This window comes from Sander vitreus, chromosome 3 (genome assembly GCF_031162955.1).
Source record: "Sander vitreus isolate 19-12246 chromosome 3, sanVit1, whole genome shotgun sequence".
Taxonomy (NCBI): Eukaryota; Metazoa; Chordata; class Actinopteri; order Perciformes; family Percidae; genus Sander; species Sander vitreus.
Window position 1 is genome coordinate 18,117,372 of NC_135857.1, and position 16,800 is coordinate 18,134,171.

Here is a 16,800-nt window from a genome sequence, read left to right on the forward strand (position 1 = left end):
GGGAGGAAGCAGACAGAGAGCAGCAACCTGGGCAGAAAAAAACAATAGACAGAATAGATCAATTACAGTTTAGCAAAATGCCTAAATGTGATCAGCATCTGCCCTGATGTGTAGGGTATTGTGTTTTGTTAAAAAGGATGCATAAGAAGTAGGCCATTTATTAGCCCATTGTGATACTCTTTTATTCTAATAATACAAGAGTATCCTCAGTTCCTAGAATTTGAGTGCAGTCTGATGATGGGTGAATGAAAGGGATGAAAATGGAATGGCAAACTGTCTCCTCAGGATAGTTATCCTATATAGGCCTACTTAGATTTGTATCCCTTAGTATCAAGTAAGCAGGGCCTATAGAATGATCCCTAGAGCATTTTTGTCTGTCTTTTGTTGGGAGATTAGGAAGGCATGCAGCATGGATTTGCCATCAGGGTTTAGGTCCTATATAATGGAGCTCCATTATATAGGACCTAAACCCTTTGCCGGGCAAAACAATGAATGTCAGTAAGGCTTGGATACCAAAGATGGGTAGCTAAGAAGAGAAAAGAGAAGGACAACTTAAACAATGTATCATCGACTAGATACATAGATATATACCGCAACAGAACAATATGTCCCTGCTGGCTAGGGAATAAAGAGCAGTATTAGCCTACCCGGGAAGTACAAACACCAAACAGTATTACAATCTTACGAAAGACACACTAATGAATAACAAGGACAGTTACTTATATGTATGTCCTGCAAACACATTACAAAAGGGTACACCTAAAGCCCTAAAAAAGGAAAAACAGTGCTGTTGCCGCTCTCCTGAGAAGAGAATCGTCGGGAACATGTGTTTGGTGCTTGTTGCACCCGGACAAAATAAAAATTACGTACCATGGATGCTAGTGTAAAAAACAACGTGATAGCCGTCAGGAGGAGTAAAGAGGACAAGAAAGTTCTTCGTAAACAGTTAAAAGCCAGTCACACTTTGCTGAAACATGAAGGCATTAGTACAGCACCGCAGCCTACCAAGGTAACAGAAAATAAACATTTATAAACAGGAAGTGCCAGCTGTCAGCGAAGAGAGCTAGCCAATGTAGCTTTTTCTAGCTTACTTCTTCTAAAATGTACTAATTTACGGCTATTAGACGCAATACATACAACGCAAAGTTGATTTTCAGCTCATGGCTCAGGCTTTAGGTGACTTGTTAATTGCTGTCTTATAACTGGGATCGATTTTCTAACCTAAAATGATTGTTTTGTGACAAAATGCGTCTTCCAACACAAGTCTTAATCAGTTCATAAAGCTCAGTTATATTTGCACAATGCATTTACTTTGGTATATTGTATCCTACGTCTTACTTTAAATATAAAGACAAGAGAATATGGATGTCATAAGAAGATAGTATATAAAAGAATGAAAAATGAAGAAATGAGAAGTGAACTTTAAAGTTTGTACGTGTGTCTTGGACTTCAGGGCATTATTATTAGGAAATAACAGTCTGGTTACAACACAGTTTATACTTAGTTGTCTTTTCAACTGTGAAAAATAAAGTTAACATGAAATAACGTGTCTTCAGGAAACACGTTGCAGACAGGAAACACAGGAAAGAGTAGGAAACCTACATAACAAAACATAAAAGCAGACAAAGACAAAAAATATAAAACATTGTGTTAGTTGACTAAGGTGTTTGTTGAGTGTTGGATGACTGTGAGGTGTTCAGTAGACTGACAGCCTGGGGGAAGAAGCTATTCATTCTGCAGGGGTAGGATTCAATACAGTTATTTCTTAAACAGTGATCAGCCTGTCTTGGATGCCATCTTTCCAATTGTTTTGTTGTTAACTGGTCTGTATAAAATTAACCTCTGTCTCTTCCTCAGAGTTTGGTGGTGGCTAATGGTGGCCTGGGGAACGGCGTTAGTCGAGAGGAGCTGTCTGCAGCGCTGAATGAGATGGGAGAGCTGGAGACACTAATCATGCATCCTCACAAGCCCTATGCTTTTGTCACATACAGGTGCTGTGTGGACAATACTAGGCTTATATCACACCAGAAAGTTATTTTAAGCCGTTAAGCCGTTCATTTTGGTTTAAAACTCACTTACTTATTGTCGTTCTGTCTCTCCAGATCTGAAGAGAGTGCTCGGAAAGCCCACATACACCTCAATGGGAAAAAGCTTCAATGTGGAGAGAACAGTGTAACACTCTACCTCAGTTATGTTGACTCAGGTACCTAAACCTTGGCCTTAAACATTGACACCTTCAGATGCAAGCATAAATTACTGTAAGATCTGCTATAGTCGTTTGAAGCGTTGTTTACCGTACATTTTAACAGTAAGTTGGATAACTAAAGCCATTTGTTTTGTTTTTGTGTGCTTAATGCTCTGAAATCATATCTCATAAGAAACATCTTTTTTGTAGCCAGTAGTGCGATCTTTACTGTATGTTCTGTTTTGCAGTAACCTGTGAAAAGGAGGAATCTGTTCCTTTGCCAGAGGGATTAGTCTTGGTGGAGAATTTTGTGTCTCTGGAGGAGGAGGCTCTGCTGCTAGCTGCCATTGACTGGTCGTCTACTAATGAGGATGTCACTGGTGAGGGGCTGCATAATGTGCTTTATCTGTTAGGGTCTGGCTTAAGTTGCTATGTTGAACTCCCCAGGCAGTGATGCATCTTTCAAATCACGCATTTACAGTTAAATTTAAGTAAATGTAAAATTGGGCACCAATACACACATTAGATGATAGTCTTAATGAATCAGGAATAATGTATCGTTTTAATGTACAAAACTATTCTATGCAATTTATATAAGAAATACAAGAAATTGAACCTCTTTGCTAACCTGATGTGCTAACTTCATTCTTTTAGCTCAAAAAGCTCTGAAGCATAGAAGAGTCAAACATTATGGCTTTGAATTTCGCTACGACAACAACAACGTGGATAAGGACAAGCCATTAGCTGCAGGTAAGCTTGCTCTTAAAAAAAATAAAAATCTATTTTTTCATAACAGATTTATGGGTCGTACAGATTTTGTCAATATTTTGCCTATTTTTATACATAGAAAATACAGAATGATATCTCCATATTACTATATTTCACCCACAACTCATGTGTTGGACAGTCTGCCATTAGATAATACATTTTGTGTGTGTGTGTGTGTGTGTGTGTGTGTGTGTGGCCAGGTATTCCTCAGGAGTGTCTACCAGTTCTGGAGCAGTGTGTAAAGAACAAACACATTGACATCATGCCAGACCAGCTGACTGTCAACCAGTATGAGTCTGGACAGGGTGAGTTATTCTAGTCGTGTCTCTAATGACTCACCTGTATCTTATCACAAACTTGGATAAATTTCCCAGGTTATCATCAAGGCTTTGTAAACATGACTGACAACATGTGGAGTAAATGGCCGCTGGTAAAAATACTGAACATATGCAATGTTATTTAAAAAAATAAATAGTTTATACCCATGCATAAATCCCAAAAATATCAATGTTTTTACCTCGGAGCGGTTCAGGAATTTAATATTTGGTGGAATAACTAATTCTCGGCGTAATTAGTCAATACCTAATCAAAACCATTTTATCTGGTAAGCTGCAGGGATTTAAAAGAGACATGGCGTGTCAAGGGGGCCTTGCAGAGCGCTGTGGGAACCACAGACAAATACAAATACAGATGTTTTTAATTAATGTGGTGTAGTTTATTTATTGCAGAGGCTGCGGCAACACTGTATGTGGAGATGTAAAAGATCGAGAAACTGAAAGTAGACTTACAGTCGTGAACAAATTAGGACACCCATGCTAAAGGGTGTACAAAAGATAAACAGGAATACAAAAATCATCTTTAGGAAATTGATCTTAATGCCTTAATTAAAAAAATGAGGAAAAATCCAACCTTTAAGGACACCAATTTTATTTGTGAATGAATAATGTATCATAAATAAATAAATGTTCTTCCTTAAAATACAGGGGGCATAAGTAAGTACACCCCTGTGTTAAATTCCCAGAGAGGCAGGCAGATTTATATTTTTAAAGACCAGTTATTTCATGGATCCAGGATACTATGCATCCTGATAAAGTTCCCTTGGCCTTTGGAATTAAAATAGCCCCCCATCATCACATACCCTTCACCATACCTAGAGATTGGCATGGGGTACTTTCCATAAAATCATCTCTCAATGCAAATCAAACCAGCAATTAGGCTAATCGACATAAAACCATGCCAATCTCTAGGTATGGTGAAGGGTATGTGATGATGTGGGGCTATTTTAATTCCAAAGGCCAAGGGAACTTTATCAGGATGCATAGTATCCTGGATCCATGAAATAACTGGCCTTTAAAAATAAAAATCTGCCTGCCTCTCTGGGAATTTAACATAGGGGTGTACTTACTTATGCCCCCTGTATTTTAAGGAAAATCATTTATTTATTTACGATACATTATTCATTCACAAAGAAAATTGGTGTCCTTAAAGATTGGATTTTTTTTTTTAATTATGGCATTAAGATCAATTTCCAAAAAGATGCTTTTTTTATTCCTCTTTTTAGTCAAAAAGACTCTTTTTAGCATGGGTGTCCTAATTTTTTCACATGACTGTATTGGGTATCCAGACCCTGTGGTTATTTAAACCACTCAGTTGAATGTTCTAACAAAATATAGGCACGCATTTAGATTGTATCGAGTTATACCACAAGGTGCCAGCAAAACCTTTCCAACATGCATCGATGAGGGCTGGTGAAAGTCTTTGGTTCCTTTGAGTCGTTTGTTAATACATTTACAGTACTGGCAACCCTTTCAAGGCTGAAATATAATAAGATAAGTAATAGTTATTAGTTATGCTTATTTTTCATGCTCAAGCACATGAAGTCAAATGTGTTATTAAATGTCAGAATGCTTTCAGTGTCACACATCACTAAAGGTCCAATGGTGTCCATCAGAAATCCAACACACGAGTTAAAACTAAACACTTTCATATTTTAAAGCACCTTGATGCATTTTGACTGGTCCAACTATTTTAATTCTGCGTGTATGTTTTATAATATTTTCAGGCATTCCTCCTCACATGGACACTCACTCTGCCTTTGAGGACACCATTCTGTCACTAAGCCTGGGGGCAAAGGTAAGTGTTTTCCACAACCTCCTCCATTGTGTCCAGATAAATATTCACCGCAGCATCCATCAGTAATTCAAACGAAGGTTACACATTTAAAGATGAAAAGTGTTGGTTGTGTTTTGTTTTTTTTCTTCTCTCTCCCTGACACACTTATACTGTATACTGTCACAATCTCACTCTGGCCTTCAGTTGATACAGTATGTAGTCAATGACTCTTTTAAAGTTGTCGCCCTGTTGGCAAGACGTTTTTTGAATAATAAATAAACAGTAGAGATACAGACTTTCCTTCTTAAAAAAAGTGGGTTGTGCTTTGCCCTTGACTACTCCAGGTGTGACTAGATGGTGTCACCTGGTACTGGGATGCTGGTTTCGTCTCTGCAGGGTGACTGCTGTGGATGAACACCCATCTGTCACTGCTTGTCTCAAAAGCAGGGGCTGTATTAGGCATCTGTCACACACACAGACTGACAGATTTTGTGTAGTTTAAAACGTGTTCTATGTCAGAACTCTTCAGGGAAGATTTTGAGCTACAAAAAGTGTACAATAGGCATATTATATCAGGTGCTTACGGAGAAAGGCAGACACAATATCAATATAAAGATTTATTGAGCACAAGTATGTTTAAACATTGTGTCCTCATAATGTGAAGCTTTTTTTTTTTTACCCTTATTCAACCAAAAAGTTAACAAGAATATGCACACAAAAAAACTCTGGCACACATGCTTAACCCAATGTATTGGGGAATTTGACTCACAGTCTCATCCCCAAGGTGGTTCTGTTTAAGTTTTTTAGTAATCAGTTGATGTAACAAGTTGCGATTCATCCGAGTATCAGAACATTTCACTTTTAACCTGCCACCTGATACAATTAATCTTGATTTATTTCAAAGATAAAGAGTTACTAAACTGACTCAGGCATCACTGATTGACATGTGTAGACTCTGCAGTTTCATATATGAAACAGTGTTGCACTTTGCAGGTTTATTGAGCTTGTTTGTGTTTGCAGAGAGAGAGAATAAATAACTGTGTGTGTGTGTGTGTTGTGTGAATGATGAATAGTCCTGTAGTAAAGCATAGCTGTCAGCATCGATTTAGTCACATTCCACCGGTTTCATTGATTAACCAATACTCCGCAGTTGGGAACAGCACAGTCCTGCCTGTTGTGGTTTGAGGCAAAGATCAGATAATTTGCTGTTGTTCAATGTGCATGGAAAACACGTATCTCTCTCTCTCGCTCTCTCGCTCTCTCTGTCTCTCGCTCGCTCTCTCTCTCTCACTCACTCACTCACACAAAATCCAATTTACCTGCCGTCAGAAGTTGGAGGGATGCAGTTTGAAATTGTGTAGAAGTAATTTCCCAGCAGACCTCATGCTGTTATGCCCTGTAAGGAAACATCAGGATCAAACACCAACGCTGGGGTGGAGAAGCTCCTGCTCGTTGTTTGTGAGAGAGCAAGTAGTGTGCGTTTTTAATTTTTTTTCTCCTCTGGGTGTCGTCATTCAAAACTGTTGACTAAAAGGAAAAAAGGGTGGGTGCCTGGGTAGCTCACCTGGTAGCGCGCACACCCATATAAAGAGGCTTAGTCCTCGACGCAGCACCCACGGGTTCAACTCCTGTGGCCCTTTGCTGCATGTCATTCCCTCTCTCTCTCTCTCCCCCCCCCCCTTTCAAGTCTAAGCTGTCCTGTCAGAAATAAAGGCATAAAATGCCCAAAAAATAATCTTAAAATAAAAAATTAAAAACAATTACATGGCTGTAGCCGCTACAGAATAATAAGGAGGGATGCATGGAACGGTATATGTGCGTGCGTGAGTGAGTGATTACCTCAGTGTTCATATAATTTTCCTATTTTAAATGCAGACGGTGATGGAGTTCCGTCATCCCGATGGTCGTATAGTTGCTGTGGTGTTGCCAGGACGGAGTCTCCTGGTGATGAAGGGAGAGAGCAGATACCTCTGGACACATGGGTGAGCTGAACTGTGTCAGATGGATGGGCCCCCCCCCCCCGCTAGGAGTCTGTTTATCTCGACATGAACTTTAGGTCGATTAATGGAGTGACAGCCAGGTCTCTTCTTCTTTTATTCTGTTGAAGGGTCACACAAAAAAACTGAATTTATGATGTCTCTCTGGGTTACAATACAGTCTGTCTGTGGACCTTTTTACCACATATTAATCACTTTTTAAAACCAGTAACAGGCTCAAGTTTTGGTCATAGCCGCATCTGTTGGTGTTCACATAGAGCACACCAACTTTACAGATTAGCTGCTGTCAGTTTGTTGAAGATAATCAACCACTACTACAACTGTCTCTTATCTTCTCTCAGGATAACTCCTCGAAAGTTTGACATGGTGCCGGTCTGCGACCCACAGTCCCCTGCTCATACGCCTGACCTCGGGACTCACAGCAATCTCACTTTGAACAAGAGGGGCACCCGCACTTCTTTCACTTTCCGCAAGATTAGACATGAACCCTGCCGATGTGGTGAGAATCTTGCAAGGTCATAATAAAGCACACCGTATGTTTTAGGGCTGGGTATCGCCAATGATTTCCCTAATCGATTCAATTCCGATTCACCAGGTCCAGATTCGATTACATTTCCGATTTGATATCAATTAGGTTTGGGAAGTTTCAGTAACAATACTAATTTTGCTTGGATATAAAAGAGATGCTCAGAGAACTTATGCTGTAAATTGAACAAGCAGGAAGCAACCCTCAAATATTTTCTATAATCCACCAGGTTAACGTTTACATTAAGAGTTGACCCCCAAAAAGTTTGTTTAAAGTACTTTTTACTTAAAGCGTAACTCTCGCCAAAATGCAACCTAGGATCTTTTTTGTGAATGTACCCGAGTCAAACTTTCGTTTAAAAGCATATTTAGGATGGAAACGCCACTTTTAAGATTTACTGTATTCTTGTTTTTCGGTCAAATGGCCTTTTGAATGAGAGTCCTAGGGGCACTTTTATGCTAGCCTCAAAATAGCTATTTTTAAAACACTAAGAAGGCTCGACACAACATGAAACTTTACTCAAAGTATCACCAGGGGCTCTACACCTTAACTACACCGGTGCACAAGGGATATACTAATTCTGTGGCTACTTGTTTTGATATCGGCTCGTTTTGACTGTAGTAGCGGCCGGAAACAACAAGAGCTACGGTGAGTTGGTCAAAACCTTTCTTTTTAGTAAACTCTAGGTACACAAACAATGTTCTCAACGCTTTCGTTAAGGTGTAGAGCCTCTGGTGATACTTTTGAGCAAAGTTTCATGTTGTGTCGAGCCTTGTTAGTGTTTTAAAAATAGCTATTTTGAGGCTAGCCTAAAAGTGCCCCTAGCACTCCCATTCAAAAGGCCATTTGACCGAAAAACGAGAATATGGTAATTCTTAAAAGTGGTGCTTCCGTCCTAAATATGCTTTTAAACAAAAATTTGACTCGGGTACGTTCACAAAAAAGACCCTAGGTTGCATTTTGGTGAGAGTTACGCTTTAACCAGGACTAACATGACAGTCACTGACAAACTACAGCAGACCACACAACGTAGTGCAACTGCAAACTACAGCCAGTGAGTAGAGTGACCATGTTGAAGAACATTCTTGTAAAACAGTGTTTCTCAACGGGGGCGTTCAGAAGATGATGGGGGGCGCTGGAAGCAATATTTTGGAAATGGGGGCGTTGGTTTGAAAGCTAGTTTAAACCAAAGATTCACAATAACAATACATGTTTACACTTTAAAACTACTAAAAAAACAGTGGTCTGCAACATTAAAACCTGCCAGTTCACGGCACTGCGACTGGACAAGACGAGTATCATAACTCTTCTGTGCTTCTGTCAGCTTTGTTTGGCGCAGCTCCGTGCTGCCTTCATGGAAACGGGACGTCAGAGCATCATCTTAAATGAGCTCTGTAGTACGTGAAGCTGCGTTCAGATTAAAAAAAAGACAAAAAAGCAATCGCCACAACGTCCTGTTGTGTTCTTTAACCCCCCACTGTAGCACAAGTAGACTTTATATTTCACAGTAACAGTTTTTCGTCAGATCATTTATAGAACACAATGTTTCCTACTGCACCTGAAGGCAGCTTCATTTCACAGAGAAAGAGAGAAAGAGATGAGCGAGAGATATCGACTGTGCTTTGTTGTTTGGCAAACATTTAGCTGTTTCACAAACTCCCGGGCAGTTCAGGGCTTGTGTTTGGTGTTTTAAAACTTTCTTGTGGAAGCGATAGAGGCAGTGATGTAACTGTTTACTGCAGGCTACAGGATTATCACACCTCAAAATGATATGGGGTTGCGTTTCTCCAAACTGCTATTTACTTGCAAGACAGGCGATAGCAAACCTATACTCTTCTAACCTGTACTATTCTAAGCATCAACAAAGGGCTCTCACTAACTTTCAAAGGTTGGGAACTTATTTCCATTCTGCAGTAGGCTAGGTGTCGTTCTTCAAGTCGTTTGTCATCACCAAAATACTTTTCTCTGTGTGTGTGTGTAATCCTTCTGCTTTTACCCCTTGATAAGTGCCAGCTTGTTTTCCGTTGGAACAATTCGTTTATAGATTTAGATTTGAATGAAAAATAGATTTGAATGTTAAATTGCTAGCCAGTCATTCCAGAAAAACGCAGAGTTTTTTTGTAATTGTTGGGGCAAAAATCCTTGATTATGCGGCACGTTTTCTTAAAAAATGCGATGGAATATGCGGGATATTTATGCAATTTTATGCAATGAAATTGCGGGAACTTGCAAAAACTGCGGTTTGATGAAAAAGAGAAAAAAAGTAATTCCCCCAACACCCTGCTTTTCGATGATGTTCACGTCGCGTAACTACGTCACTTCATAAAGTTCCCATGGCAACAGGAGAAAATGGCTGCTCTTGTGTGAAATAAACACAAAATGTTTCAACTTTCTGCTAAGATATATGTGACTTTTTTGCAACGAAAATGCGGGGATTATGAAATCATGCAAGCCCCGCATATTTTGCACTGAAATCGGCAATTTATGCAGCGAAAGAGCGGCGTATTTGAACAAAATACCTGTAAATATATATAATTTCTATTCACATGGCTTTTTTTGATACCTGGGAAACTAATACATGTGTTGTTGGTCATTCAATGATATGATTTTTTGATTATTTTTTATAACAATAGTAACAACAATAATAGGCCTATATTAGGGTGTAATCATTAATATTTGGGGCAATTAGCCTACATATTATTTGATGGGGGCCTTTTAAGGACCTGGATAATGGATAGGGGGGCGCTGGCACAAAAAAGGTTGAGAACCACTGTTGTAAAACAACTATTCAACCGGCTGGCTACCACTGGCACATTTACAGAAATACTGATTAATGTGCATTGTCCTAATAAATAAAATTAATCTTAATCTTAACTATAACATGGTAAACAATGAAAAAAGCCCTCTCTGTGACAAATGAATAATAAAGAAGATGAATACTTCTGGTCTTTACTGTTAAATTTAGACAAGAAAAGGTGATTGTGAGCCGGGTTAAGGGCACCGCGAGGTTACAGTCATTTTAGCGGCCGTTGCAGTTGAGTTTAGCCGACAAAAGGTGACTATCCTGTGGCGACGACTCTCGGGACACGAACACCTTTTTCCTGGGTGAAAGTCTTGTATTTTCCCCTTAACTTCTTCGGGGACGTGAACTCCGCTTCCCCGCTTGAAAGCCCTGTGTGTGTGTGTGTGTGTCACGTGATGCCCTTATACATCCATGGCGAAAAGGCAAACATTAAAAGATTGATTTTGGAATTGTACTAATCGATATCAGATCGCTCAAACGAAGATTTTAATCAGAGAATCAATTATTTTGACCCAGCCCTAGTGTGTTTGATAACTGAAGCCAAAATTGAAGGCAAAAACTCTTCAAAACCCTCCTGTTTATCACCACCTGTTAATTATATACAATATCTCTCTCTCGCTCTCTCTCTCGCTCTCTCTCTCGCTCTCTCTCTTTCTCTCTCTCTCTCTCTCTCTCTCTCAGCCTTCCCCTCTGCCTGTGACAGTCAGGTAGCTCCCTCAGCACCCTCTATGCCGTCTCCTCCCTCACTACCCTGTTGCCATGCCGACGCAGCCCTTCTGGAGAAGGAGTATGTGCACCGGGTGTACGACGCCATCGCCTCCCACTTCAGCGGCACTCGCCACTCCCCCTGGCCTCGTGTTTGCCACTTCCTGTCATCGCTCCCACCTGGCAGCGTGCTGGCTGATGTGGGCTGTGGAAATGGCAAATACCTGGGTGTCAACCCAGAGGTGATTGCAGTGAGTGTCATCATGTTACAACGATGTCTGTAATTCTGTGATACTTCTGTGATCCCTGTGGGGAAAGTTCCTTTTCCATTCTGTTTTTATTGCTACTGCTTCTTAGATTATCCCCACTGTAAAATCCCACACAAAGTCATTTATGTACAGAAACATGTCATAACTGCAGAATGAGGTACAACTCCTCTGCTGCTACTTCACAGGAGGACAAGGGGGCAGAGATGGAGATGACATCATAACACCAGACATCATTTGTTACTTGGTCAAGGCTATAAGGCTAGACTTTGTTGTAAACCACACTTTAATGCAAAAGTTGAAACATATTTTGGTAAGGCTTTCGAAATCCCCTTATTTGGTTTCTTTCCGAGGGTTAGATGAGAAGACCAATACGACTCCCAAGAGAAAGAAATACACCCATCAGAACTTTTTAGATGTCACTAGTATACTCTGTGTATCTTCTTTATGTAATCCATACACAGACAAAAAACATAAAACAACAATTTATGGTTTTAAGGGGAGTTACCTGCTGGAACTATTTAAACATAATAGGAGAGTAAATAAGTCTGCTTTGTAGGTGTTGGTAGGTGCATTTTCTCTATTTGGAGAGAGGCAGGCTAGTGCTTTACTTAAAATGTAGACATGAAATTCATATTTAAATGTATCCTCTCACTCTCAGAAAGAAGGCATATATGTGAACAATTCCTTTAAATAAAGTCTCTATTGCAAGATATGGATCTGAAAAAAAGATTTCAGCAGATTATGCTGAAGATTTGCATCTTTACACTTTCCTTGGGCAAGAAGCTGCTGTTAACTTATTTACCATGTGGTTAATGCTTTGGTTCTACAGCAAGTCATGTTCACATGAAGGGAAATATCTCTAATCACTTTTTAAGTTGTCTCAAGTGTAAACATCATGTCTCATTTAAAATGAGCTAAATAATACACAGTCTAGGGATGAAATCCTCAGTGCTGAGGCCCATGTTCTTGCTCTGATGTGAGCTGGTTGTCATTGTTTGTATTAGCTCAGTTTCCATGGCAATATCCTAAATTTTCTGTTTACGTATGCACACTGGGATATTCATGTTTGGGATTTGGAGGTGCGTGTAAGCAGCTTATCCTGACTCAGACTGTAACCGTGATGAATCATTCCTGAGTTGAATCTTGCCATTTTTCTCTCTTAAATGTGTTTCATTCCCTCTGCATTTTCCTTTTGTCCTCTATATTTCACCTGTTCCCTTCTCATTCTCTCTTCCGTTGCATATTAACACTGCTAACCTTCCCGGTTTCAATTAAAATGGAAAAAGGTCGACCTTTGTGTGTTTGCATTTGAGTAACAGATTGAGTGTGCGTGTAGTATTTCTCACTATCTCTTATCACCTCTGTCTCTTTTGGGAGGAGGTCATAAGAAGCTTGATTGAATTGCTCTGTGAGACAAAATGTGTTAAGAATGATAATTGCTGTCATCTAATCCCCTCCCTCCTATCTCCTCTTTTACTTTTTTTTTTTTTTTTTTCCCCCAACTTCCCTGATTTATACTTTTATCCACTTACTGCATTTCTCTGTTTTTCTTTCACTTCTGTCCATTTTTCCTCATTCTCTGTATGTAATCCATATTTCTTTTGCTCATGTTCCTTGTTCATTAATTTGCCATTCTGTCTCTGGACTTTTTTTCTCATCTCACAAAAAAAAAAATGCATCCCTACAATCAACTGAAAATAAGACACACCACACATGTTCTTGTTTGGACCTTGTGTACTGTTCTACTGTACCTTGTGTTCCTGTTTGTGAATAATTGTGTATGCCCATGTGTGTGTTTTTTTCTTTTCAGTTTGGTTGTGACCGTAGCATTGCTCTTGTCCAAATCTGTACAGAGAGGGGTTTCCAGGCGTTTGTATCTGATGCTCTCAGTGTCCCTCTGCGAACAGCCTCCTGTGATGCCTGCATCTCTATAGCTGTCATACACCACTTCTCCACACAGGTACACACTGGTGTACATTTCTATAAAAAAAGAAAAACGATATAGCAACGTATCTGAAAGAAGAACCCACATAAAAAAACAAACACATCATTAAATTGTTCATCACTTGACCTCATAATGTATTTTTTTTAGACTGCGGGAACCGCTGGAATTGTTTTAGGGTCTCAGGAACTTTACTACAGGAAGCTTTTTCAAGTTTTAGCTCCTGGGACATGGATCCAAATTTGGGACAAAGCCCTCTGCTCTCAAAGTTGTACTTTCTTATGGTTCAGGAACTGTTGGGATGGAGTGTGTGGCACTGAACGTCACTGATTTGTATTTGGTGACACTGACATTGTCATTGTATTATTCTTAAGATGGGAAATTATTATTATTATAAATAAAAATGTATTATTAGTATGCCTTAAATCAAGCAATTGTTTATAATCCTTTATTAGAGAGATTTGCGTAGCCACCACATGCCTTGTGATGCTATAGCAAAGCAAACACAAATTAAAGCTAATTTCTGGTCCCTGAGTTAGTTTATGAGTTTATTGGGTTACTTAGCAGTATGTGATAGAAATGGTCATATAAATAGTTTGTGTGTTGTAGGAGCGTCGGCTGGCAGCAGTGAAGGAGCTGGTGAGACTTTTGAAGCCTGGAGGTCGAGCGCTCCTCTACGTTTGGGCTTTTGAACAAGAGTACAACCAGCAGAGGTCCAAGTACCTCAAAGACCAGAACAAAGAGCATCCTGAGAACCCCAGCGCCACTGAAAACACACCAGAAGACAGCCAGGACGCTCACGAGAAATTGAGTATCCATAGCAGCAGACATTCAGAAGACAACTACAGGCCTGTAGAAAACATTCGAGATGTGACTGATGGCAAACTTAGTGTGCACACCAACCGCACAGCATTTAACACGCAGGACCTCTTGGTTCCCTGGCATCTGAAAGAGGGGAAAAAACGAGTGGAGGAAAAATCAGGAGAGGGTGGGAAGAAGGATAAAAGGAAAGAGATGTCCAAAAAGACTTCAGGTAACACTTGCTCAGCCTACAGTTTGAGTTCCATAGCCAAATTAGACGGTAACCCTGATCCCAGTCCAGGCTTTGACTCCAACATGTCTTCTGGATCACATCTTGACACCAGTGATGTCTCTAAACCCAGTCCAAGTTGCAACACCAGTCAGACCTCCAGTCCTACTCTAAAGTTGGAGTCGGAGAGCAGCCCAGCGCCCGTTTATCACCGCTATTACCACGTGTTCCAGCAGGGGGAGCTGGAGCAGCTGTGTGGTCAGGAGGCTGGAGTCAATGTGCAGAGCAGCTACCATGACCAGGGAAACTGGTGTGTTATATTAGAGAAGGACATGGGGAGATGAACTGACACACTCATAATTTATAATAATTTAGCTACAAATACACATTTGAACAAGCGAGTTAATGCAATCTAAACAAAGACTAAATTAAAGGGTCCTGTATTTGTTTAAATGCAGAAAAGTGAACAGACAAGTGTCATGAAATAAATTTTATAACTTCACAAAATGCCTGCCTTTGTTGTGCTTTAACTTCTTGCATCGTTCCCAGTGTTAACCTCAACAGTCCTGTAGTCCACTTTTGCTGAAAATGAATGCAGCTAACTGAAACAAACCTGAAGGTAGTTTGAGGGGGATGTTGAAAAGCACAGGAGGTTGTAAACATACTCTGGTTCTGTGTAACCCAATGGTACAACCAAGGCTCTACAACATTCTCCAGAGTGCATTCTGCATGGCATGCATGCAGTGTACAGTGGATTGCCAACTGGAATCTTTGTCTCACCACTTTCACCTCTGTGTCTGCTCTGCTGTAACTAAGCTGTAAACAGCGTGTGCCCGACCTTTTCAAGTTAAAGGGCAAATGTGTAACAAGGCATTTCAGGCTGTGGGGGGATTTGTTCACATTAAAGAAGCAGAACTATATAATTTGTTTTCTCTTTTTAAAAACGTGTTTGACAGAGATACAATAATCGGATAGATTATTGTCCAAGCCATGTAATAACATTAATGTGCAGTACTCAGTAATCATAGGTTTTACATCACAGTCCTTGTAAATGCATTTTGCATAAGAATAGACAGACATAGTATATAGCATATGTATGTTTCCTGAAAAGGGAATATAGATTTAAAGTTTAAACACTGGTTTTGAATGGAATTGTAACAGTTTATTTAGTGTTGGATCAACAGATGATCAATACTGTATTTCAATTTAGATCTGTTATAATGGAACACTAAAGTATGACATCAGTCTACAGTATCTTTCTTACACTTGCACACGTTAACACTACATCCTATTAACAAGACACATTTTACCAGACGGCTGTAAAGACATTGGTAGGTTAATGGGGTGATTGTAGTGAAATGTGGCACAGTTATTTGTTGTGGCCCCTCTGTGGCAGGTTGGTAAATGTTCAGCAGCTCCCGGTAAATCTCCTCAATCCTCCAGAACCCACACAAACAAACACACTGTGGGACTGAGATGAGAGATGGTTTGGTGGCTTTTATTGACAGTGGTTTATTTATTAAGGTGAAACAGCATGCTCTCTCTTTGTGTGTGTGTGTAATGGTTAATTTTCCCAGTTTTCCAGTTGTGTGATAATCCTCTCATATCACGTAAGGAAATTAAATATCTTGGTCATTTTATAACTGATGATTTAAACGATGGCAGAGACATATACAGACAGTGCTGTAAGCTGTATACGCTCAGGCCAACATATTGCTTCGCAAGTTTAGTATGTGTTCTGCAACTGTAAAATGTAACTTATTTAGAGCATTCTGTACTCCAATATATACAGCTCATCTCTGGTGCAGCTACAGGAAAAGTAGCCTGCGCAGACTCTATGTAGAATGATGCAATGAGGCTGCTGCTTCCAGTCCCCAGATGGCATAGTGCCAGCCAATTGTTTGTAAATGCTGGTGTTTCTACATGTGAGGCACTATTGAGGCAATTAATGTAGGCCTATTCATTTATATGCTGTTTGGATGAGTCAGAAAATTGCATCATTGAGGCTCTAACAGTCCTAGAAAGAGCTGCTTTCTATTCTCATTTACAGTAAACTCAGAAAACACTGGCATGACAGCTTGCACACAAATTCTTAAAATGACAGATGTATTTTGCATGTATGTATATTTTTATAATTCTTTTATATATTTCTTGCTATGGACCTACTTGTGAGTCTGAAATAAAAATATGTTATTATTATTACATGTCTGTCTATCTGTAAAGATCTTCCATTACTCTTTCTGAGATTCTTCTCTGTTATATGCGTTTTTGTGGAGTTCTAATTGAGAATAAAGAGCGTTTTGTGTTCTACAAATTACAATGTCCTCTGAGGCTAATTTGTGATTTTGGGCTATAAATTTAAAAAAACTTGACACAGATAGGCATAATGTTTCCATATCCTAATAGCCATATAAGTATAGGCCATATTACCACGTAGAAAACATTTTACCTGGTACATTTACA

The 16,800-nt window shown here is 39.6% G+C and overlaps 1 protein-coding gene across 2 annotated transcripts; it reads left to right on the forward strand.

Annotated features, from left to right (window-relative positions):
* The first annotated feature begins 864 nt into the window (after positions 1-864).
* alkbh8 (alkB homolog 8, tRNA methyltransferase) lies at positions 865-16,542 on the forward strand. 2 transcript variants are annotated; one of them, XM_078246340.1, is made up of 12 exons: positions 865-1,009; positions 1,858-1,991; positions 2,103-2,203; positions 2,434-2,565; positions 2,840-2,935; positions 3,154-3,258; positions 5,016-5,086; positions 6,941-7,047; positions 7,404-7,561; positions 11,073-11,338; positions 13,176-13,325; positions 13,917-16,542. In XM_078246340.1, the coding sequence occupies exons 1-12, from the start codon at positions 872-874 to the stop codon at positions 14,679-14,681; spliced, it is 2,223 nt and encodes a 740-aa protein (XP_078102466.1). In that variant the 5' UTR covers positions 865-871; the 3' UTR covers positions 14,682-16,542. The 2 variants fall into 2 exon arrangements, with proteins under 2 accessions (XP_078102466.1, XP_078102465.1); XM_078246339.1 differs by having other exon boundaries at positions 11,073-11,347; positions 13,917-16,539.
* Positions 16,543-16,800: the final 258 nt, after the last annotated feature.